A 27,093-nucleotide genomic window follows, 5' to 3' on the forward strand; every position below is an offset into this window, starting at 1 on the left:
ACCTCCTGGCAAGAAAATTCACATTCATAAGCTGTGTGTAGGTAGATACATATACATACTTAATACCAATTAATAATTCCTTATTCATAATTCAATATCGTGGTATAGATACGCCAAAATATTATTTCAACATTTTTATCTAAAACCTTTCGTATTTTTTTTAAATAATTTTTTTAAATTTGTGATTATTACATTACTTATTCTTAGGGGACAGTACAGTTCTACCAGTGGGAGGCTCCTTTGCACAGAATGCCGGTAAAATTATGGGTACCACAACAACGCCTATTTTTGTCGTGAAGCAGTAGGTAAGCACTACTGTGTTTCGGTCTGAAGGGCGCCGTAGCTAGTGAAATTACTGGGCAAATAAGACTTAACATCGTATGTCTCAAGGGACGAGCGCAGTTGTAGTGCCGCTCAGAATTTTTGGGTCTTTCTAGAATCCTGAGCGGCACTGCATTTTAATAGGCAGAGCATATCAATTACCATCAACTGAACGTGCGGCTCGTCTCTTCCCTTATTTTCATAATAAAAAAACACTTAATAGGTACGTAAGTGTCCATCCCTACTCTATGCTAATAGCTTGACATTTGTTCCAGAAGACGATTGGCAAGGAGATTGCAGATTTGATGGTAAGCAAAGCATAGCTCTCAATTTTTTTCATAGAATATAAGTATGTGGCCAAGGCTTAGAAACCGAAAACGGTTTTTGGTTCATTGTAAAGGTTTTATTGAATAAGTCAGTTAAACTACGATTTTTATTAATATTTCATTACCTACTACTACTTATTTTAGCTACAAAACTAAAGTACGGTCCTACCTACGGAAGGTACGCTAATTTATATTCGAATTTTGCTTGTTTGGAAAAGCTCTTACTGTATTATTTATTTAAAACTAGCTGACCTAGCAAACGTTGTATTGCCATATAAAGAAATAAGAAAAAAATCAATAGTTAAAATTTTTGGCGTATAAAAAATTGATGACGACCGATTCTCAGACCTACCAAATATTAAGTCTTACATAAAATCTACCAACTATAGGTAGCTAAAAATAAGTTTTTTTATTACCTCCGGAGAAAGCTAGAAAGATATAAAGATTTTAATTAGTTATTCATTTTAAACTATTCTTTCAATTTGATTTCTGAACGACGGGGGACACATCAAAGGAAAAACAAAATCGTTGTTTTTATTTAATTCCGATCATTTTCATATTTGTTCCTGTACCTTTTAAATCTTTTCTGGACTCCCACAAATAATTCCAGACCAAAATTAGCCAAATCAAGCCGTTCTCGAGTTTTAGCGAGACAAACGAACAGCAATTCATTTTTATATATATAGATTATTTCTCCATGTACATAATTCTATAGTTATAAAGGTATGAAAAAAAAGACGAACAGTTTCAAATTTGGAATAACTTTACCTCGCGTTTATTAATAACACAGTTAATTTAAACACTCCAAATGAAATAATAGATCAAACCGTAACACCTATTCCCTTACCTTACCTGTCATACACAACAATAGTGTACCTACTGTAGGTACAGTGGGTATCTTTATCTATGAATCGAACTAAGGATGCATTAAACAATTATTTTGCAATGGAATTGTACTGCAGTAATAAATTTTATCAGCCAATGTGACATGTTGCTTTTACTGATAAGCTGTTTTAAGTCTAAAAATAACATAGACATTGGAATCATGTACTGTAGAAGCCAATATCATACTATTTGCAAGTGCATAACGCGCTCCGAATGCATCATAATTGGGACGCATTCTGATAAATATTATTTCTTTCTATGATCCTTACAGTTTCAGTGACTACATCATTTCAATGTACCTATCGGTTTGGTTCCTGTATCAATATTTTGTTTGCTTTTTTGGAGTTTATAATAAGTTTACTAATTCAAATATTTTTATTCAAAATAGGATGTGTCATCACTTATTGAAAGTCAAAAAACTACCACCCATTCCAAAATGAATGCCTCAGACCTGAGAAGAATGGGCGCAACAAACTCAGCGGGCTTTTTTTTTTCATCGAATAAATATGTTTACAAAGTAATATTGTAATAAAGTAATATTAGATATTATTTGAAAAATAGACTAGGCTTAGGTCTATATTTTTTACATTAAAAAGGGTATGAACGGGTTGAAATAAGGATGAAAGTCTGCAGTCTGAATTGTTCCTTTTCGGAGATAAAACCATGAAACTTCGTGTTTTTATTTAGGCACTTGATAAGAAGTAATTTATAAATATTTGTTAAAATCCTAAAAAAGAACAGTTTGTATGTGTATTCTTTTAAAAGTATCCTCAAAAAATTAAAAAAGCAGCCAAGTGCGAGTCGGACTCTCCTATGAAGGGTTCCGTAGCAGCAAGTATCATAATATATAAGGTCTCGTAGTTCGTTGTAACTTTGATTTTTAATATTAGTGCATTTTTATTAATTAAGTTATTTATGACCTATTAAAAAAAAAAGAGATTAGATCTCTATATTTTTTTGTTTAATCATTATTTTATTTTAGAAGCTACTGGGGTAGGGAGACACACTTTTACCACTTTGGAAGTGTCCATCGCGCAAACTATTCAGATAAGAAAAAAAAATGATATTAGAAACCTCAATATCATTTTGAAGACCTATCCATAGAGACCTCACACGTATGGATTTGATGAAAAAAAATTTTTGAGTTTCAGTTCTAAGTAGGTACCTATCCCCAAATTTTTTTTTTCTATTTTTGTGTAAATATCTTCTTGCGATTTATTGAATAAATCTACTTACCAAATTTCAACAGTATTGAACAATTTACTTACCAAGGTTATATAAGTTATACTTACAGTTTCAATTATAGTTCTTATAGTTTCGGAAAAAAGCGGCTGTGACATACACGGACAGACAGACAGACAGACAGACATGACGAATCCATAAGGGTCATTTTTGTCATTTGGCTATGGAACTGTAAAAATGCTACCAAAAGTAAGTTTCCATGCGGACGAAGTCTGGGCAAAACCTAGTAGCGGGTAAATATATATATTTAATTAAGTCTAAGATGTTTCTTCATTTATTTCAGTAACCATGAAGCTACATCTAATCTAGATAAAATGTTGGGTTTGCTAAAGACTCTGAAAACTTTGTCTCATTCAATAACCGCAAAACCAAGTTGTCAAAGCTTCTTATGAAGTTTGTACTTCAAATAAACTTGGTGTTGCTTTGAAACGTAACTTCATCGTATTCCATATATAGCGTCTATTTCGCGGAGTGCCATAACAAACTAAGATTTTATAATTACGTAAGATTTGTGGCGTTATTCCGTAGTGCGGTTTTCAAGGAAGTTTCTGGCAATACATTCAAAATGAGCTTGTATGCAATACGAAAATAAGGGACGAGACGAGCAGGACATTTAGCTGATGGTAATTGATACATACCCATTACGATGCAGTGCCGCACAGGATTCTTGAAAAATTGCGCTCGTCACCTTGAGACATAAGATGCTAATCTCATTTGCCCACTAATTTCACTAGCTACGGCGCCCTTCAGACCGTAACACAGTTGTATACTACGTATACACATTACTGCTTCACGCCATAGATAGCCGCTGTTGTTGTACCCATAATCTAGCCAGCTTCCTGTGCAAAGGAGCCTCCCACTGGTGAATTCCAGGGTACTTCAAAAGAGCGTGTATACTTTCCTTAAAGACCAATGCCTCAGTGATACCTCTTATATTGCAAGAGGGCGTGGACTGCCGTAAAAATATCATTATTTTACCCACAACTCCTGCTCTGCGGGCTTATCAACAAATTATCACATTTTACTTTAACACCGCAAATTAAAAAAATAACAAAACCGTTCTTATTCCGATCGTTTCAATAAAACTTATTTTCAAACTGTCTATTCAGTGTCTTATAAATTGTTTCACTTAATTACTTAGTCCTTTGTTTCCCAGAGGAGCACGAGGTTAGTAGCGACTGTCGGAAGTCTCACGTCGGAAGCATTCCAGGAGACTTGGCAGAACCTATTACTTTACATTAATAATATTCTCAACTTATCCTTCAGTTAATAGTTACGATGTCAAGTACAGGCGCACGACCTGTAAGTACTTGGCTATGACGTCCTTTGATATAAACATGGCTCATACTGTTTCACATTATAATATTCTTGCGCAAATGTGAAATACTTTAGGTGGATATTATAATCTTAATATCTTTATAAATACACACATAAGAGGAGAGTGTTCGCCTGCATGTCCAGACGTTTCTCCATGATCATGACTGCCACATACTTGCAGCGGTAGAAGGCCTTAGGTGTCCACTTAGAAGTAAGGGAAAATTTATTGCGGGTGTATACTGTATGTGTAATACGATGCTTCTATCCTTATCATAACATAACGTTTGTGCTTGATAATATCCGGAGAGCCTAGATACAATATTTCAGATTTTTTCGAGAATATTCTACAATATTCCATATTTTCAAGAAATTTCTGTTTTTTCCAGAACATGCTAGTATATTCAAGATCTTAACATTCTAGAGTTTTCCATAATGTTCTAAAATATTTTACAAGCCTTAAAGGGAACTATGAAAATGAGTGATTATTGTTGATCCAAAATGTTCTAAATAGCTCTCAAAAAACCATGAATGTCCTAATAAATTCCAACATAATATATTCAAATATTAAAAATTATTAATTTATTTAAGAATAATTGGTATCGAGAATATAACACTTAATAATTCTAGATATTTCTGGAGTGCTCTAAGCTCTAAATATTATGAAATGTCAAATAAATTTTAAAAATAATTTTCGACATCTTCGAACGTTCAAGACGACTTCAAAAATTAGTGATACATTGAGGGCCTGCGGCACTAATATTCATGGACATAATACGAATAGGATACTCTGACTTAGTTGGCGGGTTTGTTACCACAGAGTAGGTATGGACATTATTAAAGTAATTTAAAAGATACTTTTTGTATAAAAATAAGGGACGAGACGTGCAGGACTTTCAGCTGATGGTAATTGGTACGATTAAATAAAATAATAATAAGTTAAAAGTTAAGTTTAATAATAACAAGTTGAATTCATTTACTAAAAATTTAAAGTGATACAGAGGCGAATTTAGTGACCATTACTAAGAAATTGGACGAACTTGGTGATGATGTACAAATGATCTACCGCAGAACGCATATACCTATATGAACAGAAGGATAAATATAAAAATACATACACACACATATTAATCAACTTTCATCATGATTCATTAGTTTTAGTTACTTAATATCTAATACTAAGTTAGTACTTAAGTAAGGTACATATACATACTTGTAAAAATAATTTAATATGTATGTTTTTACTATTCCATAGTAAAAATAGTAGTCGTAGTAGCCTCCTATATGTATCTCATGCTTAAAAGGAGACACAAATGTTGTATGTTTTTGTATTTAAACAAAATAATTCAATATTCGTACATACAATATAATAAATTCGTAGACATGCGATGCCTGTAGTTATTACTAAGTTCAATTTCAAATAATGTTAGAATATACGCCACCTAGTGATACTCCCGTAAATTATAAGTGTTTTGTGTGTGCCATTTGAACGAAGTAACAAAACTCCAAGTTTAAACATTTTCAATAGATGGCGCCATTTTCAATACACGATAATTAGTATCCATCTCTACTCTGTGTTAATAAAACAATGTTATTTAATTTATTTAATACTATTAATTTAATTACTAATTACCAAGAGATCCGCGCAACATATAAGCTATATTTTATCACGCTAAATGTAGGCATAGTGGTTGTGCGTCTTTATAACGTCCACGCAAACGACGTCGCGTGGTTCCGCTAGTTTGTAAATCGTCTCCTGCAGTTAAGAATGTATAAAACGACCAAATTAATGAATAAAATTTATAATGCATGTACATATGCATGTAAATACATATATGTCAAAACCCATAGTACCCCAAGACGGCAACCTCCTTTAAAAGGAATCTTGTATCACTTCTATAAATAGAATATATCAACAATATTCGTCAGTGGGTATTTTCGAATATAGTATCAAGTGTAAGTACTGCGGAGTATAATTTATGGACTCGTTTTGTAGTATCAAATCGTAAGGATGCTGCGTTCTGAGTCACATCTAGGTATTATTGAGGTGCCGTCGATTATCCTAGATTTCAAATATTTTTAATGTTATCCATAATATATGGAGAATATTTAAAAATATTTATTTTGGTATTATGACGTAAGCGTACCTGGAGCACTATTACCAAAATCGAAATACGAAGTTTCGGTTGACGGTTCGTACATTTTCCTATTACGAAAAGGTTTCGGATCTGAATATCGATACGAAGTTAGAGATAAGACATTTTGTCTTTCGTTTACCTTATTCTCTTACTTGACATTTACTTTTTCGTTGTTTGTCATTATTATGATTGTAAAAAGAACCACACTTTTTACGATAGCCTTATAGGATTCGTTTAGATAAAAAATATTTATTGAATTCTAAAATGGCACATATTTTATTCTAATATTGACAAACAAATATTTGTAACACAAATAAAATTTGAAAAACAAAATTTTATGAACGATGCGGGACTCGAACCCGTACGACCTCTGGCGTTCCGTGCCGGTGCTTTAACCAACTCGGCTAACCGTTCGAGTGACGTATCGTCATAAATCTTGTATGCTTTGTTCAACTCTCTTAAATAATTTCTTCAGGATCCCATGATTAATTTCGTCTCCATTTCTAAGGCCGATTTAAACATTTACTTACTTATTTAAAGTTTCACATTCATTTTTATATAAAAGTATAGAACATAATCTATACTATAATATTATAAAGCTGCAGTGTTTGTTTGTTTGTTTGAACGCGCTAATCTCTGGTACTACTGGTCCGATTTAAATGATTATTTCAGTGTTGGGTAGTCCATTTATCGAGGAAGGCTATAGGCTATGTTTTTTTTTCAAAATTAGGGATCCGTAATAAAATTGCTATTTTGTAATACAAGGTGTAAAATCGAAAACCTATTTTTGCGTGCGCTGCAAATACTATTGACAATAGAACAAAATGATGTACAGGCTATAATATAGGCAATATTTTATTACTTATAAAACTATCGCGTGAATTATACTTTATATGGCAAAACAACGTTTGCCGGGTCAGCTAGTATTATGTATAATGACAATATCATTATAATTCTTGAAAACAATTTAAAATCCTTGCTTTTACATTTTCATTTATATTGCTCCATCTATATTCCGTGTATTTTGTTTAAGTCTATGGTCCGAAATCCGTCCGCACTATTCGCATCTGAAGTACTTTGGTAAAAGGAGTTAATTCGAAGTACGTCGTTATTTCATTTAGAACCGAATCTTCGGCTTTCGATTTTGGATATACCTCCTGTATCAGTGCTCAAACGTGCTAGCAACCACGTAGTTAAACATTGGTTTTAGCTAAGCTTACTACAATACCTTGTAAATGGAAGAGTTTTTATTTATGTTTGTTACAATACAGTATGAGTCTACCAAATTTACTTTAAAACGATAAAAATCCTTGCACAAATGTCTAGATTCTATCAATATAAATAATTTTATTAGAAATCGTATCGTACAATGGTTTTGATTAATAAACTGGCCTGCACGACTAAGTATTACACTTTTAAAATTTCTTCTAAACGATAGAAGTTAGAGGTTTAAATAAAAAAAAAACTAATTTTAGCAAATTTTATCAAGTTCCTTTGAGACTAGTAAATCAAATCAAATAAAAATCACTTTATTTCTTTTCTTTTTATATTTACCGCCACGCCGCCCGAGAAAGGGCAACTTTAATGAGAAGAAGTGGCAAGAAACTCATTACCACTCTTTTAAATCATTTACAGCTTCAGTTTTTTTACAAAATTTTTCTTTTACAAAATATATAAAGTGATGCAAATAAAATACTCAAACGACTTACACGAGTAAGACCACAAAAAACGAAAAAAATAGAAGTAAACTATATATCTGTTACATTTTTAACTTAAAAAATGAAACAATGAAATAGCCATTTTTATCTTAGTACTAGAATACTCAATTCATATTTATAACATGTTATTTAATGTTTAATATCTGGTATTGCCGCGTCCGACTCCGACTACAGCTTCGAACTGGTTTGGCATTCTGAACACGAGCTTTTGGAGTTGATCTTGGGAAATATGAGCAGGACGTTCACCTGATGGTTATTAATATATTGATAAGCCCTACCCATTACAATACAGTGCCACTCAGGATTCTTGAAAAACCCAAAAATTCTGAGCGGCACTTCAATTGCACTCGTCACCTTGAGACATAAGATGTTAAGTCTCATTTGCTCAGTAATTTCACTAGCTACGGCGCCCTTTAGACCTAAACACATTACTGTTTACACATACACTGCTTCATGGCAGAAATAGGCACCGTTGTGGTACCCATAATCTAGCCCACTTCCTGTGCAAAGGAGCTTCCTACTGGTATATTCTCCCATTATTTTATCAGGGTCTGTTGTAGTGCCCTAAGGATGGATGGTGGTGGTCTGCGGCTTCTGACTACTCTTCCTAAATTATTCCAGGCGTGCTTAATTGGGTTGAGATTAGGACTTCTCAATGGCCTTGCCATTACACTGTTATTAACCTCCTGAATATATTCTCGCACGATCTGAGACGTATGTAGCCGGGCTTATCATGTATCAGCATCGATCCAACACCCATATTTGCTAAATACGACTCTGCATACTCATTAAGAATCGCTTGGGCATATCCTTCCCAAGTCAGCGTGCCATTTTCAATCGCCGTGCGATCTTTTGAAGATATCCCAGCTCATCAATGTAGTATGCTGCCTCCACCGTACTTGACTCTTTCTGAGAAGCAGACTTAATGGTATCGTAGACACATCGCCTTCCATTAGAAGTTTAAAGTGAGAATCGAGACACATCTGTGAACAAAATTCTTAACCATTCTTCATCATCCCTCTGCAGCTGTATCTGTTCACGAGCTTATCACAGTCTCGTTACTCTCTCTCCAGTTTTTGGGCTTTGGGGTTTCAGACTTGCACCAGCAAGTCTTCTTCTCTCTGTACTGTCCGTAGTATAGTCCCTTCAGATCTAAAGCAGCTGTTGCTTCAACTTCATTAAGTGGCGATTACTCAATACATTGGAAACAATAGAGGGTGGCCCACTACATGACCACCGGTCAGTATGGGGATTTCAGAATAAATAAGAGATAGAAGAAGATCTTATAAGGAACCACAATATCGATTTTAGAGAAAACAAAAACTGCATTCATAGATTTTCAAAAAAAATAATACACGACTCGGGAATCGAACCCGGTCATTTTGAAAAAAAAAAGACATTTTTGTTTTATTGCCACATTGATTGTGTAGGTTGTAAGGAGTGATTGTTGCTATGAAACCTTGTGTCTAAAATTAAAAGAAATTGCTTTATTTGATATTATTTCATGTAATTTGTCGGTATTAGGTACTGGTTAAAAAATGTAGGCAATAACCAATCGTCATGTTGTCTGCGTATACCAGTAAAAAGATTTTATTTGGCTGTTATTTGAAAATGGAATGTGAACTTCTAAGATTGCCGAGTTACAGTTTAAAAAAATGAATGCTTCATGTCTGCGTACCAGTTAAATAATGTTTTTGGCTGTTATTTGAAAATGGAACGTGAACTACTGGATTACCAAATTTCAATTAAAAAGAAAACGAATGACGGGAAATTTAACTCTCATTTGTTATTTTACAGAAGTTTTTTCCTTTGTGCTGTGTTGTTTGTTTGTTTGTAATTTCTAAATAAGCTATTGACAAACGATGAGAATTAAGATTTATTAGAAGCTTACCTTATAAATGACAGAAACTGCACCCGTGCATTAGATTGGTATCGTATGAAATATCCCTCACGGATTTTGCCAACTCGCAAGATTTCCGAAAATAGTTAACAATTTAAATAATTATGGAAGCTTCAAGAAACAGAGAAGTCCACTAAGTTATGACACTGACATGGAAATAAATGTTTTAACGTATTTCGAAGCTTCACCAGATGCCTAAACTCGTGATGAAGAACGTGATATCCCCGGCGTTTCACGTACCACTATTCAACGAATCCTAAAAAAAACACAAATTCATGTGCTATCGAAATGGACGTTTGGTTGAGGCCTTACATGCAGGTGATGACGGCAGACGACTTGAATTATGTCACTGGTTAAAAGAGCAGATAGATTTAGATAGTAATTTTTAAAGAACGTAATATTTTCTGTTGAGACACAATTTTCCAACAACGGGATGTACAACCGCAAAAATCATCACGATTGGTCTCGTCAAAACCCCTTACGAGTGCATGAAGGATTACGTCAAGTTAGATTTTTATTTAACTGCTGGGTTGGACTTCTTCACAATAAAGTTATGTTCTTTAAAATCTATGATGGACGTTTGGACAGATTCAAGTACATCGAAATATTAGAAGATGTTTTACAAGTCACGAGAGAAATGTCGGTAAAAGAAATAGAACGAGTGTTTTTCCAACAGGATGTAGCACCAGCATACAAGAAGTGGATCGCCATAGACTTTTTAAATAATCATTTCCAACAAAGATGAATTGGCACAACCGGACCTATCAAATAGCCCGCGAGGTCACCCGATTTAACCCCACTAGAATATTTCTTATGGGGTTACGTGGTAAGTGGAAGTCTACAAAACTAGCTACGACACCACTGAAGATCTAAAAATAGCTACAGAGACTATTTAAACCCAAATTCACAACTTCAAAGTACAATACGCCATAAAAAATCGTTAACTGAGCGAGTTGAATATTGTATTCAAGAAAATGGTTGCCATTTTAAACATTTACTAAAATAAGTAAACAATGTTTAAAAAATCATTTTCTTTTAAATTTAGACACAAGGTTTCATAGCATCACTCACTCCTTACAACCTACACAATCAATGTGGCAATAAAACAAAATAGTTTTTTTTTTTCAAAATGACCGGGTTCGATTTCCGAGTTGTGTATGATTTTTTTGAAATTCTATGAATGCAGTTTTTGTTTTCTCTAAAACCTATATCGTGGTTCCTTAGAATATATTCTTCTATCTCTTATATATTCTGAAATCCCCATACTGAACGGTTTGGGTGGGCCACCCTGTATAGTGGTCTTCTTGGGCACTAGTTTACCTAAGTCTGCCATATAAAGGTCTCCTCAGATGGTATCACGAATATAGAATATTCGCTAAACTAAGTTTCTCATCTTCCATCTCTTTCTAGGCATAATTCCGTCCGTGTCGCATAATTCTAGAATAATCGCTCAACTTAGTTTCTAGAAAGTTTCTCATATTCCATCTCTTTCTAGACGATGTAACAGAAGACACATTCTTCTTTCATTTTTTACTAGCGGGGCGTCCAATCAGTTCAATTCAATCGATTATTTATTTGTTGAAAAATGTATGTATAGATGGATAATACATAATAAAAATTCTATTATTAACAAGACTTAATTCAAATTTTGTATGAATATTCACAAAAGGTCGAGAAAATAGAATTAGAATACCAAAAAAGTTCACTGATTCGCTAATAACTTGGGCAAACGATGTAACAAAAGACACATTCTTCTTTCATTATTTAGTAGCGGGGCGTTCAATCATTCAGCCGATTATTTATTTGTTGAATAAGGTATGTACAGATGGATAATAAATAATAAAAATGCCATTATTAACAAGACTTAATTCAAATTTTGTATTAATATTCACAAAAGGTCGAGAAAATATTTAGGCTAGATGCGGGCATAGTATTTTTGCTGCTTCGTAGCGTCCACGTGTACAACATCGCGGGCATAAGCTAGTGTGTCATATATTTGAAAAGAGTTAGTATATTCATCATAAACAGGGACTAAAATAGCAATCTAATCAACAAAGAGATCAATCACGAACGATAGTGGCTTAAGGATTGCCGTCTTGGCGCACTGGCTACTTTAGATCAAAATTAAACCTCCTTCGTACGAAATTACAGCAACTTTTTCAAATTACAACTAGAATATTCTACACTGGACAGCAAATTAACCGGGCCACCTTGGACACAGTGTACATATGTTGTGCCTTGGCTGTCTAATTTGATATTCTCAAACAGAATAAGGCTTACAACTGTCAACTTACAAATTAAACTTGCAGAAAGTAGGTTTCGTTATGATTTAAAATGAATGTAAATTTGTTGTAAAGTACCGTCAACTAACATTGCAATCAAGCATCAAACAGGATGCAATTTTCTTTGTTTTGAATGTGGATCTTTTTTTTTTATGGAATAGGAGGACTAACGAGCGTACGGGTCACCTGGTGTTAAGTGATCACCGCCGCCCACATACTCTTGCAACACCAGAGGATTTGTTGGGGGGGGGGGGGGAACGGATGGCCTTCGGATATTTCTTATAATTTTTTTAGTTTTAGTCAATCGTTTGATCAGACGCGTGTATTTTTCGTAGTAAGAAAGTAGTTGTTCGTTCAATAATAGATACGAGATCTATGGAAGCAGATCAAGCAGTAGCAACTACTTCAAGCAGGCCTTATGCAACGTGAGGCCGCTCGAAGACTTCAAATCATCAGATTTACAATGCAAAGAGCTTACAGGCAATACCTAGAGACGCATTCGATCGCAGTCCATGTACGGACAGACCTAGGGCTACATCAGTAGCAGATGATCGTTATATCCAACTTACTGTTCTGCGATCGCCGCCTCAACGCACTTCAAGTCCAACAAAGTCTGCGTGACGAATGCCAAGTGGTCATTAGTTCAGATACCATCAGAATGAGACTTGCTGAACGGAACCTGAATCCAAAAAGTGCTGCAAGAGGCTCAGCATTAACGGTTGCCGATGACGAGCACGCCTTGAATTTGCTGAAGCGATTGGACGTTATAGGCAGCTCAGAGCGAAGGTTCTAGAGTTGTGTGAAAAAGAAAGAATAACTGTAAACTAGTTGCATTGGAAATCGGATGATTCGAAGTCTTCGAGCGACCTCACGTTGCGTAAGGCCTGATTGAAGTAGTTGCTACAGCTTGAGCTGCTTCCATAGATCTCGTATCTATTATTGAACGAAAAACTACTTTCTTACTACGAAAAATACACGCGTCTGATCAAACGATTGATTAAAACTAAAAAAATATAAGAAATATCCGACGATCCACATTCAAAACAAAGAAAATCGCATCGTGTTTGATGCTTGATTGCAATGTAAGTTGACGGTACTTTAGAACAAATTTACATTCATTTTAAATCATCACGAAACCTATTTTCTGCAAGTTTAATTTTGACAGTTGTTAGTCTTATACTTTTTGAGAATATCAAATTAGACATCCACGGCACAACATATGTACACTGTGTCCAAGGTGGTCCGGTTAATATGCTGTCCCGTGTAGAATATGTTGAAGTTGCTGTAATTTCATACGAAGGAGGTTTAATTTTGATCTAAAGTAGCCAGTGCGCCGAGAAGGCAATTCTTAAGCCCCTATCGTTCGTAATTGATCTCTTTGTTGATTAGATTGCTATTTTAGTCCCTGTTTACGAAAAATATACTAATTCTTTTTAGCACACTAGCTGATGCCCGCGACGTCAAGTACACGTGGACGCTACGAAACAGCAAAAATACTATGCCCGCATCTAGCCTAAATATTTTCTCGACCTTTTGTGAATATTCATACAAAATTTGAATTAAGTCTTGTTAATAATGGCATTTTTATTATTTATTATCCATCTGTACATACCTTATTCAACAAATAAATAATCGGCTGAATGATTGAACGCCCCGCTACTAAATAATGAAAGAAGAATGTGTCTTTTGTTACATCGTTTGCCCAAGTTATTAGCGAATCAGTGAACTTTTTTGGTATTCTAATGTGTGTTTTTTTTATTTTTTTGTTTGTTATTTGCCGGCGCTCCACTTGACGCTGGACTTTCTTCATTTATGACTTCTGCCTGACGTGCTGCTTGCTCACGTCTACGCTGTTCAATATGAACAGTCGATTCTTGCTATTGAAATGATTGATTTGCTATTGGAGTCATTATTACACTCAAACTAATAAATCTATCTAGAGCTATCTAAATAGCTTTATACTATCTAACTAGCTTTTACCAGTGGGAGGCTCCTTTGCACAGGAAGCCGCCTAGATTATGGGTACCACAACGGCGCCTATTTCTGCCGTGAAGCAGTAATTTGTAAGCATTACTGTGTTTCGGTCTGAAGGGCGCCCTAGATAGTGAAATTACTGGGCAAATGAGGCTTAACATCTTATGTCTCAAGGTGACGAGCGCAATTGTAGTGCCACTCAGAATTTTTGGGTGTTTTGAGAATTCTGAGCGGCACTGCGTTGTAATGGGCATGGCGTATCAATTACCAACATCTGAACGTCCTGCTCGTCTCGTCGCTTATTATCACAAAAAAAAATAACTAAAGAACTTACAATATAAAATATTTACTCTATATGACAAAAATATTTAACAATAAAATCTAAAATTCTGCAGGCAAAAATAATAATAAGTAAACTTAGAAATTACTTGGTAAAGATCACTTTCAACGTAGAAAAAAGTAAATTAAGAAATAAGTCAAGAGTCATCAATCAGCGGAGAATTCTAGCACCGCGATTTGAAAATGACGTGATTTTCACCGTGCCATCTACGGTAGAACTCCTATAAATTCGAGGGGATGGGACTGAGAATTCCGAGAATTCAAATTAGGGGAAGTAGAATTTATGTGTTCGAATTTGCAGGAGTTGGTACTGTATTGAGAAACACTTGGACCTTACCGCGTACGTCGACTAATCAGCAGCCTGTTTCACGCAACTTTGGTATGATTTATCCTAAACAAATGGTCAGATTTTACTAATTTAAGGGACAAATATTATCTACATGGAGTGTTTTTTATGGCAAAGTTATTCAATTTGATAAAAATTTATGACATTGTCTATAAAACCACCTAAAAACACTCTAGAATTTTTTTATTTTTTAAATAACATAAAAGCAGTTTCTGTGGCTAAACCGTAATATGTAGATATAACATGTGTCGCGTGTATTTATCTGTAGATATTTTAAAGTTCTTTAATTCATTAAAATTCAATTCAATTCATTATAATTCGTTAAAATTAGTGACAGGATAAGAAATAGTGAGATAAGGAAACGTTGTGGTCTGAAAGAAGATGTGACAAAAATTGAGAAAGGCATGCTGAGATGGTTTGGACATGTCGAGAGAATGATAAGAGAACGATTGACGAAGAAAGCGTATAAGGCCAGTGTGAATGAAAGTGTTAGAAGGGACCTAGGCGGTCGTTTCAAGATCAAATCAGGGACTTTTTGAAAAAAGGCCAGGTCAAGAGTACCCTAAACCGAAGAGCATGTATGAAAGGCATAATGAAAGTGGACGCAGCGGAGTATATTAGGATCGTAGTAAGTGGAAAGAAGTGGTCTCTGCCTGCCCCTACGGGAAAGAGACGTGATTATATGTATGTATGTAATGTATGTATAATTCATTAGAACATTTTATTGTTCTATCTGCACTGTTTTCGTAGCGTTAACCAGGAAAACTCTTTCTTATTTTTTTTTATAAGAAAAGCGTATATAAATCAATAAAAAGTAATTCTATGTGTTGATCCAGATTGTCAGCTTCTTGAATATCACACACACACACACACACACACATACTCACGCCTTGTTCACGTCGGGGTAGGCAGAGACAATAGAATGCCATTTGCTTCTATCCTTACAAACCTCACGCGCTTCCTCTACATTCATTACTCTTTCATACATGCTCGCCGGTTGCGGGTGCTTCGGACCTCTCCATTTCTCAAAACAATATATAACTTCCTGAATATCAAATTTTATTAAAATTGGTCCTGTTGTTTGCGCGCGAAAAAGTAACAAACATACATACACACTCACAAACTTTGACGCTTATAATATTAGTGTGATAACCAATTATATTGTACCTTATTATATTTGTAACTCCTACAGTTTTTCGGAGAGTGCATGAATAGCTCGCAGATTGTAGATTATTTTTTCTTGCTGACACGTCAATTCACATTATATCTTTATAAATTCTAGCCTGTGTGTTAGTCTAATGTATAAGCTATAATATTATACAGTTTCATTAAAATCTCTTCAGTTGTTTTTGCGTGAAAGAATAACAAACATACATCCAGATATTCTAAGAAACTTTCGCGTTTGTTATATTAGTTATATATTTATAATATTGACATAATATTTGTAACTCATTAATAGCTCGCTTTTTGTATATTTTTATTCTTCTTACTAACACTTATCGTATTATTTTGGATAATCACACTATATTTTTATAAATTCTAGCCTATGTGTTTAAATAGGGCAGTTCTTTTGAGCCTGCTACATACAGGCCTATTACACTGCTTCCTGTTTTTAGTAAAAAAAATTAAAAACTTTTGCTTCAGCAGCTACAAATGCATTTTTGTAAATTATTTATCAATTCGGTTTCACTAGGGGCTTATCAACAAACAATGTGGGTATTAGACATTATGGTGTAAAAATACAACCAAAAATCTGTTAAAATCATATTTAAGCGAAAGACTCTCTATAGTCGATCTAAAAAGGCAAACGGTCTTCGGGTAAACCTGAAGGAACAGATTCAGCAGGGTTTTATTCTTGGTGCATATAGTTTCTTATATATATTAGCGATTTTCCGTTTGTGGTAGATGATAGCCATAAGATTGTATTGTTCGCTGATGATACGATTGTATTTCTGTATCGATTCAACAAGGCAACACGAGTTGCAACACGCGTTTCTTTCTGCAGATCAGACAGATCACGAGGCTGGCTGCCTCTTTTTCATATTTTTTTATTTTATTGATTCGACGCAAGTGATAAGTGACAATATGTTGTTGGTAAAGTAACATTAAACCATGCCGCTAATTCCTGGGTAGTTTGGCTCGGATCGGCTTCCAGCATATCTTTCAATCCATTGTTATTCACCTGTATAGGCGGTCTTCCATGTGGTTCGTTCTTCAAATCACCCTCTCCAGACGCAACATTGATATTGCGAGCTGTTTCTGCCGCGTTAGTTCCGCGTCGGAACTCTTATTCAAAAATCACTGGAATTTTCGAAGTATCCATCTTTCTTTTCTAAGCTGAATAAAAAAAACAAATGAAATTCGATAATCGAATATTGCATATTTTTTAAAAGAAGAACTACATAGGTAACACGTGAAAAAAGTTTTACTCAGAAATTTCAATCCATAAAGGTTCTATGTCAATTCGAAGTACCTATTACGATAAAACGGCAATTTTATACTTTAACCCCTATTATTTAATAAGTTGATAATTTCAAATATAAATAAATAAACTGAAAATGAATGTAGGGGAAGCGTGTGAGGTTTGTTAGGATAGATAGGACCCCGACGGGAAGTAGGCGAGAGAGTATGTGTGTTGATTATTTCCAATGAATTCATTTTAATCATCATGAAACGCACTTTTTGTAGGTATTGATAGTTGTTGTATACTTTTCGGGTATTCGCTTGCCCGGTTTATTTGCGGTCCAGTGTAGCTTAAAATATGTACAAATTGGATTGTTTGAAGTTTCTTTGTATGTACATACTAAAAGTAAAAGATCGATAAATTGAAATTTAGAGAAATTTGATATCTCTAGATTTAAAACTGGTATGTTTGGAGAGTATGCGACTAATGAAATCATACTGCATTTTGGTATAATCGCTTCCGTAGACGAAACTTTTACTAATTATAAGGACTAATGATGAATTGCATGCTTTGGTAGAAGTATTGCATCAATCCCAATGGCTAACTCCATGTCAAACAATGTAACACTGCCCTTAAGCGAAGCATATATGGTAGCTGTATAGTGGCCAATACATAGTGTACTTAACTACAGCTTTCTCAGCCCCGATCAAGCAATAACAGCAGATGTTTAACTAACTGAACTGCGAACAATGATTCCGAAATTCGCAGCCACATAGCCCAGACTCTTTAAATCGAACTTTATCATTATTGCTCCATGAAAACCTAGCATAACTCGATAAACTGTTTTAACCATATAGGATCTGCATTGAGAAACAAAATGTATTTAAATTTTTCAGTATAAAACGGCAGTTTTTTCTCTAATAGAAACAGTAACTGGCTGTTTGAAATACTGAACAGAGCACGAATCAAATTTAAAAGTTTGTGATAAATTGAAAAACGGAAAGGCATTCCGTCCTCGTTTACTATTGTTTACAGAAATTTGAAATTGACTGAGTTTTAAAAAATGCATGTGTCTTTACTAAAAAATTTAATTTAACTCCAGAGAAAATTGTGTTCAACGTTAAAAATGTAATACAAAGTCTTTTACCTACAACATTCCGTGAACGATATAATATGAAAGCATTATAATAATATGACAATATCATCCTCTGGAAAAATGCAAGAGAGAAATATTTTTCGGAAATGTATTTTATAATTAAGTTTCTTAACAATTACATACATACACAGACGCTGTTTTCGGAGACTATAATAACTAAATAAATAAATTTAAGGCTAGCTACATGGTTGTGATTTTTTGTAAAAATAGGAGGACAAACGAGCGTACGGGTCACTTGGTGTTAAGTGATCACCGCCGCCTTATCTCTTGCAACACCAGAGGAATCACAAGAGCGTTGCCGGCATTTAAGGAACACTTAACACGAAGTGACCCGAAAAAAAAATATATATAAAAAAATCACTACCATGTAGCTAGCTGTAAATTTATTTATCAATTTACAATTTGAAATAGTTAAATATATTTGAGATTAACCATATTTAATTTGACGCCTCGCCGTTCAGGATTCTTGAAAAACCCCAAAAATTCTGAGCGGCGCTATAACTCCGCTCGTCACCTTGAGACATAAGATGTTAAGTCTCATTTACCCAGTAATTTCACTAGCTACGGCGCCCTTCAGACCGAAACACAGTAATGCTTACACATGTCTGCCTCACGGCAGAAATAGGCGCCATTGTGGTACTCATGATCTAGCCGGCATCCTGTGCAAAGGAGCCTCCTACTGGCTCTAATTAAAGAATATTTTATTGTACCTTATGGCGTAATATTAAGTGTATAAATTGAAAATCGTGTGGTGTTTAGATACAACATACATTATATTACGTTAAGATAAAAAGTCTTTAACAAAAAGTCACAATAAATGAAATTGAAACAAAAATTATTACTTTATCTTTACGAGCTGGAGTTAGTGTCAAATATTTTTATTCAAAATAGGATTTAAAATCACTTTATTGAACCTCAAAAACTAACATTCATTCGTAAAAGTATACCTCAGACCTGAGACAAACCGGCGCACGAAATACAGCGGGCATTTGTTTTTTTTTATTAATTTTCGTTACAATGTAATATCATACGATAACATTTATTATTAAATAGCCTGTAAGCGGTCGCTACATTCCCAATCTGTGGAATGAGAAAGTCATTTACGTTTTAGCAACATTTACTACACAAACGTTTTTTAAAAATTAATTTGAATCACGCGACACATTTGTACATTTTCTGGGATCATGTTACAAAAGCATACTCATCGCCCAACAAAAGTACTAAAAAGTAACTAACTAGATCTTGATATACATATTTGAAAACTTATTACTAGAAGAATTTTTCAAGATATATAATATATAAACTACTTAACATAATTAATATGATTTCAATAACACGGCTAAGCTGCTGTAAACCAAACCCAAGCATTATTTAGATATATTTTTGAAGTTAGAATAATTTAATCAAAATTATTCTACTCTCCAGTAGGGATTTAAAAGTTTTAAAAAAGTTTCCGGCCCCCATGTAAAGCTCTAAAGACGGAGCATTAAAAACATAACGGTCTTCGTCATACCTATGGTTACATCAATAATATCCACTTCATTCACACTTGTTGCGCCCTCCTCTCAAGCAGGCGGCAGAAATGCATCTGGTGGGTGGCTGTTACTGCGCATGCGTGTTTACTTCTCCCTCAACTTTGCACACTCTCTCTCTAGCATTTTCAAGGTCTTTGCCACCATGCGTAGTAAAATTTTAAATGTCACCACAGTTAAATGTGGGTTTTTTGGTTACTGGAAATATTGTTGGATATTTTTGGGGATGTCCGTTACATTTTTCAACGAATACGTAATCGATGTATATTTTTTTTAATAACAAGCTACTTAACTTTAGATCGTGTTACACTGGTTTAAGGTTGATTTTTGATTGGACGCTGATTTTAAACAGAATAATCAAAAAAAAATAAAATTTACATTATTTTAACGCTAAAAATGTCTAGTTATGATTAAAAATGTCTTTGACCATATAGGCTTATTATTTAAAAAAAATTGTTCGATTTCTGCTGTATGCTTATGCCTCACCCCTTAGTGGGTGGGCCCACCAACTGTAGAGTTTGTATGTGTGAGGTTTCTGTGCTTGTGTGCTAGGTGTGTATAAGGAACTTAACTTTGACCCTGTAGCATCCTCTGTTTGTATACAAGAGCGTGTTCCGTGGTGCATTACAACTTCGGCAGCCGAGGAACTCACTACCATAGTTGTAGAGCAAACTTAAAAGTAACTTAAATTTTGTGTGAATTACTTGTGTGAACGAAATGGATGCTTTATTCCATTGGTCTACCCGTGCTGTGGGCTTTTGTAACGCGATTGCGGTAAGTATTACACTCTTTTAAAAGTTCGGAATTTGGCATTTGATGAATTAAATATTTCTAAAAGATTTTTTTTTATTATTTTAAGAATGTGTCTACCAATTGTATTAGAAGAAATGAAAATGACGACGAGAGATGCTGGCTGGATGATAGAAGGAGCGGACGTCGACCGAATATTCTGCTTTATCAACCGCTGAATGCAAGCCTTCTTTCTGAAATTACAACGCCCGTTATAGAAAACGAAGACGATGACGATGAATTGTTTTCAAGCTCCCACCGAGCTAGGTCGCGGTCGTGTTCGGCGATGAGTGAGTTGGAAGGTAATACTGCAAGCTGTCTTGCTAAAAATACAACTGACAACGAAGAAGAAAATGACGTTGAATTATTCTCAAGCTCCCACCGAGCTAGGACGCGGTCGTGTTCAGCGATGAGTGAGCTGGAAGGTAATACTGCAAGCCATCCTGCTAAAATTACAACTGACAACGAAGAAGAAAACGATGTTGAATTGTTCTCAAGCTCCCACCGAGCGAGAGCGATTTGGGCCATGAGTGAGTTGGAAGGTAATACGGACGACAATTTATCCGAACCCGATACAAATAGCAGCCCATACATTTCGGACGCAGACTTGCGAGAGTTCGAGACAACACCCAGCCCTGTGTCATCTGAAGATGGCAGCCCCGCACATATGCTGGTAGCACTTCGCCGTGCATTTACTATAAGCATATCTGAATTATACTCCAGTTTGACGATCGTCACACCAGAAGGTAAGTAAGTTTTGTTTTAGTTATATATACTTTTACTTGCAGTGCAATTTTTCTTTTCTGAACCTAGATTTCGGTGATAAATGTTTTAATTTTTTCTTTAATATTTTTATGTTCACTGTCCCCCGTATCTTAAATGTAAATTTTTTATATCGCAGGGATGTGTTTGTGAGTTCATTTTATCCATATTTTAATGCTTTTTAATAGTAAAACTGATGGAAGGACATACAATACAACTTTTGTAGTCCAAGTTAAGAAACTACATTTTGTTTTAAATTGTGAATGCTATTTTATATATTGTCGCTTATTTTTGTGCCGACAAAGGTGGCAAAATCATAACTAGCAGTGTTTGTTATGCGTTTGCTGCCATTGTTTTATATGTGGCAATAAAACTGGGCTGCGTACTTTTACTCGTCAGCGATTCACACCATTAAATCGACCATCTTATAGTGCCGGGTAACCATCGTGTTATAGGTAGCTATAGACTATTATCCAAATGTTATTAGATGTCGTCAGTGTTAATTCTGATAAGATTTGTTTAATAATTTAGACACTTGGTTCGTCTTTACACGACGCATCCTCGGGTGATGTTGCCTCGCCGAACTCTCTTTCCAGAGTTTTAATTTAGATATCTACGGATTTCCGCAAAATTAATAATTATTATTTTAATATTAAAACCCGATGCTTTGCCTGCTAAATAAATTATACATCTATGCGAAATATTTATTTGTTGTAGTGTTATTGTGCTAGCCAGCATCTTTTTGTAATAAAGCAATAGCCAGCTTAGCTACGCGCGCTCTGCGATGAAAGATAAAAATATTGAATTGTTAGATTAATCGGCTTAAACCCACAAATATCACTCAAACTTTAGTAAATATACTTAACAATATGTTGTAACTTTATTTACAATACTATGATTACATTAAATTAAAACTATTATTACGTGGAAGTGTACCAAATCTACTGCCAGCATTTCCGCGTTGGATAACAAGGCTGATCCGTTGACCGAAATAGCTGCCAGCGCTTGGGTTATCAGTAGCCTTTTTGTGGCGCGTAGATAGTACTTTGTACATTCTCCGCGCCCCTGGGCCCCACGGGCCAAGTTTCTCGCCACCAAACGGCACAAAAAGATATGTGACTGGGACAATATGTTATATTTCAAGTGTGCGCCTTTGCATCTGGAAATTAAGTATACAAGTTTAATATGTACCATAATTTACGAGGATTGCTTTGTATAAAAAAAAACTTATAACAAAAATAGATAACTTTAAAAATGCATAATATACTTGAATATGGTACAGATAGATTATTTATTAATTTTTAGTTACCCTGCATTAAAGTACAGGAATGTTTGTATAAATTCATATTTTTTTGTAATTTTGATGAATATTTCCACACATATTAAAATAATAACTATAATTCGGGACAATACAAATACAATGTACTATGTAAAAGGTTGAGCCGTTGAGTCTTACCACAGAGCCCCCGGTTCGATTCTTGCGCTTATTCAACTGTTTATAAAGTCAGCAACGCTCCTGCGATTCCTCTGGTGTGACAAGAGAATGTGGGGGGCGGTGATCACTTAACATCAGGTGACCCTTATGCTCGTTTGTCCTCCTTTTCTATAAAAAAATCACCACATCGGTCTGATGGCACTATTTTCATCCCTTTGAATTTCATATTCACCTTTATAAAGTTCCAGTGCCCATTTTTGTGGTCTTCTTCATTAGTTCATCAATTGATACTTTCAATAAATAAACAAACGAAGAAACAAACAAATAAATAAATAAATCAATGAATAAATGATAAATATACATATATTTTTACGTAATAATAATCAATAAATAAATAACAAATAATGAGTAATATATAAAAGCTTGATTTGTAATCGAAAAATAAATCATTCCCTTGATTGGTTAACTAAAATAATTATAATACAATGGGGCCAATCTAGGAAAAGGTTTAAAAATCTTTCAAACAAAAATAATTAATGTTCATGATAACATGAATTATTTTTGTTTGAAAGATTACATTTCGGTATGATAACAATTCGGTAACAAACAAGAAAAAACTAACATTTTAATGAAGAACCTTGTCTCGTTCGTTCTCAAGTTGATAGAAAATTAAAAAATATACTAATTTACAGAAATATAGAGAGCTCAGAAATAAAGCATTCATCGGCCTTACAAATAAACTTGGTATAAAGTTATACCTGATAATAAAACAAGAATATGCGAAATGCTTAGTAAATGAGATCCCGAGAGAGAGAGAGAGAGAGTTTATTACCCTTGGCGTATGGAACCTGTAAATAACCTGATATAGTTGTCTATTAGTGGTGTGGTTTCTGCCTTTTAAAAGATCTTTAAAGATGCATTACTTTTGTACAACCAAACTAAAAATACATTTTCTTTTATTATCAGGTGAATCTAAAATATACCGGCGAAGCATCTAAAGAATATCAAGAACCGCTTTGGGGAGTTTCACGATGGATTAAATTTTACTTATTAATTACCTATTTTACTATAAGACCCGGCTCTCTAAGTGGCACTTTTGACTAGTTACCACAAGTACATCGCAATAATTAAGTCAAATTAAAATTAACAATCGTTCATTATCTGGAAACATGATACGAAGAAATGAGATATGCAATGAAATATTCATTTCAGTATTACGATTGAAATATTAATAGCAAATACAGAGAAAAAATAACATTAAAATAAACATAAAAAGTCAGTATTGATTTTAATACTAGATTATCGTCAAAAGAAAATTCTCTAATTATTACATACAACATAAGTTCATTCAAATACAAAATCGTTTCCTTGTTTATTGTGAATATATTTACTGTGAATATATTTTAATGATATTTAAAAGATAACTATCATTATTAGATTTACTTGTGTAAAGTAGTATCTTGAACGCAACGGAAACCATAAGAATATTTTGGAGAGAGTAGTAGAGTCTTTGAACACTTTAAAAGTTTATCTTAATCTTATAGAACCCATAAATATGAATATATAGTAAATTTTATTAAATGTTGCATTATATTAAATATATATTTATAATTGTTAGATATCACAGAAATTGTTTATTGAATGTTAAGTTTCATGTTAAATTATATGTTTTCAAATCGGCCAGAAAAGATTATCCGAAAGTAATCCAAAACAAAGTATAATAATATAATATAATATATCTCCTATACTTAGCCCATGCAACTTACTAATACTGACTTCCTAATTTCTTGGAGAGCCGTTTAACATTTATAGAATGTAAGCTATAACTTAAATGTTTAATAAATGTTAGACCACAGAAAATGTTTATTCCCTTTCACATAATAATATAATATTTAACATTTTATTAACAAAGTATAATGATACAAGTAAATAATGACATTTCCAATAAATGATGTTAATCTATTTGAATTTCTGAATACAACTCGTATTGCCATTTAAAATATAAGAAATACATAACATTGTTGATACATTGTTTAAAATATCGTTTAAATAAATATTCTCTGTGGATTATTCGTATAATATAAATGTTTTATTGTATTAGCTTTGTCAGTGCATTGGTACATTCACGTACAAAATTACTTTGCAAACTGATGATAAAGGCAAATTTGATCATCAATGTCATACGTTAATGTGAATGAAATGAAACACATAAGGCATCAAGTATTGTAAATGTACCATTGTACAAATGGCATAATTATATAAAATTAAAAGATTTGTGTAGTGTGTAGTGTGTAGTGTGTAGTCATGTTGCAAGTAGTGTTGAATTTTATTCATATTTAATCCATTGTTGCGTGTACTATTGCGACACAGCACATTAAAGTTTTTCTCTCATTAATTGGTTTTATTTATTGAATTATAATCATCAATAAATATTAAAGCTGAAGATTATTAAAGATAAAGCATAAGTGCTTAAGAAGAAGAGTCAGGTCTCTCCGGAACTAACTTCATGAATCTACTGCTCAAGAGTCCTTAAATGATATATACTTAATGAAGATACACATACGGCTGTGCTGTGTGCAAAAAAACAAGAAAGAAAATTCCTTAGGCCAATTGAAATATGAAATTTTAGGATCTTTGCTCTATATATTAGGAAAATACTACACATCACAGCGATTGAGGCACTAATTATTTTGTCAAGATTTTCAATAGTAAAAATGTTTAAACTAGTTAGCATTTTGAACAATATTTTAGTATAAGTAGATAAAAGTTCACAGATGGCCATCAAATGTACTGCAAATCTAAAGTGGCAATGGGTTTAACACGTTGCAAGAAAGGAAGCCTAAGATAGGATGCATGCAGGGGCGTGCATATCATATAGGCAATAAGGCAGTGCCTACCTCTTTATAAACCTAAATAAATAGCACTTGTGTTAAACTTAATATACTACCTACAGCAGGTAGTTTACAGATTGCATATACGAAGCAAGCAGCGTCTCATACGACTTATGTCGTACTGTCAGAATAAAGCGCAACTATGACTAGTCAGATAGTAGGCACTAGCACTGGCTAGTCATAGTTATCTTGCTAGAAATCCAATGCACGCCCCTGGATGCATATAGCTTAAGATAGGATTAAGGACTTTGCTGATTAGAGTAGCCCAGCATGCGACCCGCAACTCCTTGCTTCGTACGGCTAATACTGTAACGTTGTGTGTATGTGCTGAACATAACCTTGATTAGTGTCACTAGGATTTCTCCGGGCGAGTGGACTACTTAGTAATAATCTGCAGCTGGGGTGCTTGTATTGCGCTGCCAAAGTTTTGGTAAGTTGGGACCACTAGTCATTCCCGCGTGGACAAATCTTCGGGGCACTTCTGGATCCTGAACAATGTGGTGCATGTCGGGTGGCAGGTGGGTCTAATGAGATTTTATATGACGCTATTACAAAAGGATGAATTAAACTAACTTTATGTGCAGTGTTTGTTCAGGAGAACGATGCATCCATACCTACTACCGTCACACTCTTATCACAACAAGGGGACTGTTCATGTGATGAGCCATTTATTCCAATAATAGATTAAAAAAAATTAAGAACAGTGCCAGAACTTTTGCCATGAACAGCTTTAGGATGACTACAAAATGATTTTACCGTAAATTATTCTCAGGTAAACTACGGTGTGGTAATTATCACAAGTGGAAGTTTATAAGAAGGAAAGTAATTTATAAACTCGAATTAGTTCACTTTACAATTTTCACGATGCTGGTTTACATTGGTAAATCCGCTGAATTAAGTCAAATTAAAATTTCCTTTGATACAAAATAAACTTACAGTTGGCCTAGATAAACTCAAAGTGACCTAATTTTCGAGCGTAGTGTTTCGTAAATTTTATATTAGACATTGATTTTGTTTGGTACATATGCTTACATGATCATTTTAATAAAGATGTTATTATACTTACATTTGTTTTATTACCTATAATTAAACTTTATAATAACTCTGTTTGATTCATTTATATTACATTTAAAAATATGTGATAAATAAACATAATGTTTGTTTTTAGCGGGCTTTTCCGATGGGGAGGGCACAAGAGCTCCCAGGAGCCGGTCCTCCCGCCGGGATGATCCTCGGCGCCATACTTTGGCTGGAAACCATTTGTACCTGCATCACCCTGGGCAGGTCGACATGGAGGTAAGTCACCAAGTTTTTTCTTTGTTTATTGTATAACCAGTGG

At 34.2% G+C, this 27,093-nt stretch overlaps 1 protein-coding gene across 1 annotated transcript in view; it reads left to right on the top strand.

The window, feature by feature from the left end:
• The window catches only part of LOC126978655 (coiled-coil domain-containing protein AGAP005037), a 281,533-nt gene that overhangs the window by 88,931 nt on the left and 165,509 nt on the right, over positions 1-27,093 (top strand). Inside the window, exons 3-4 of the mRNA XM_050827640.1 lie at positions 597-629; positions 26,923-27,050. Coding sequence (XP_050683597.1) covers positions 597-629; positions 26,923-27,050 — 161 coding nt within the window. The remainder of the gene's footprint in view (positions 1-596; positions 630-26,922; positions 27,051-27,093) is intronic.

This window comes from Leptidea sinapis, chromosome Z, assembly GCF_905404315.1.
Source record: "Leptidea sinapis chromosome Z, ilLepSina1.1, whole genome shotgun sequence".
NCBI classification, from domain to species: Eukaryota; Metazoa; Arthropoda; class Insecta; order Lepidoptera; family Pieridae; genus Leptidea; species Leptidea sinapis.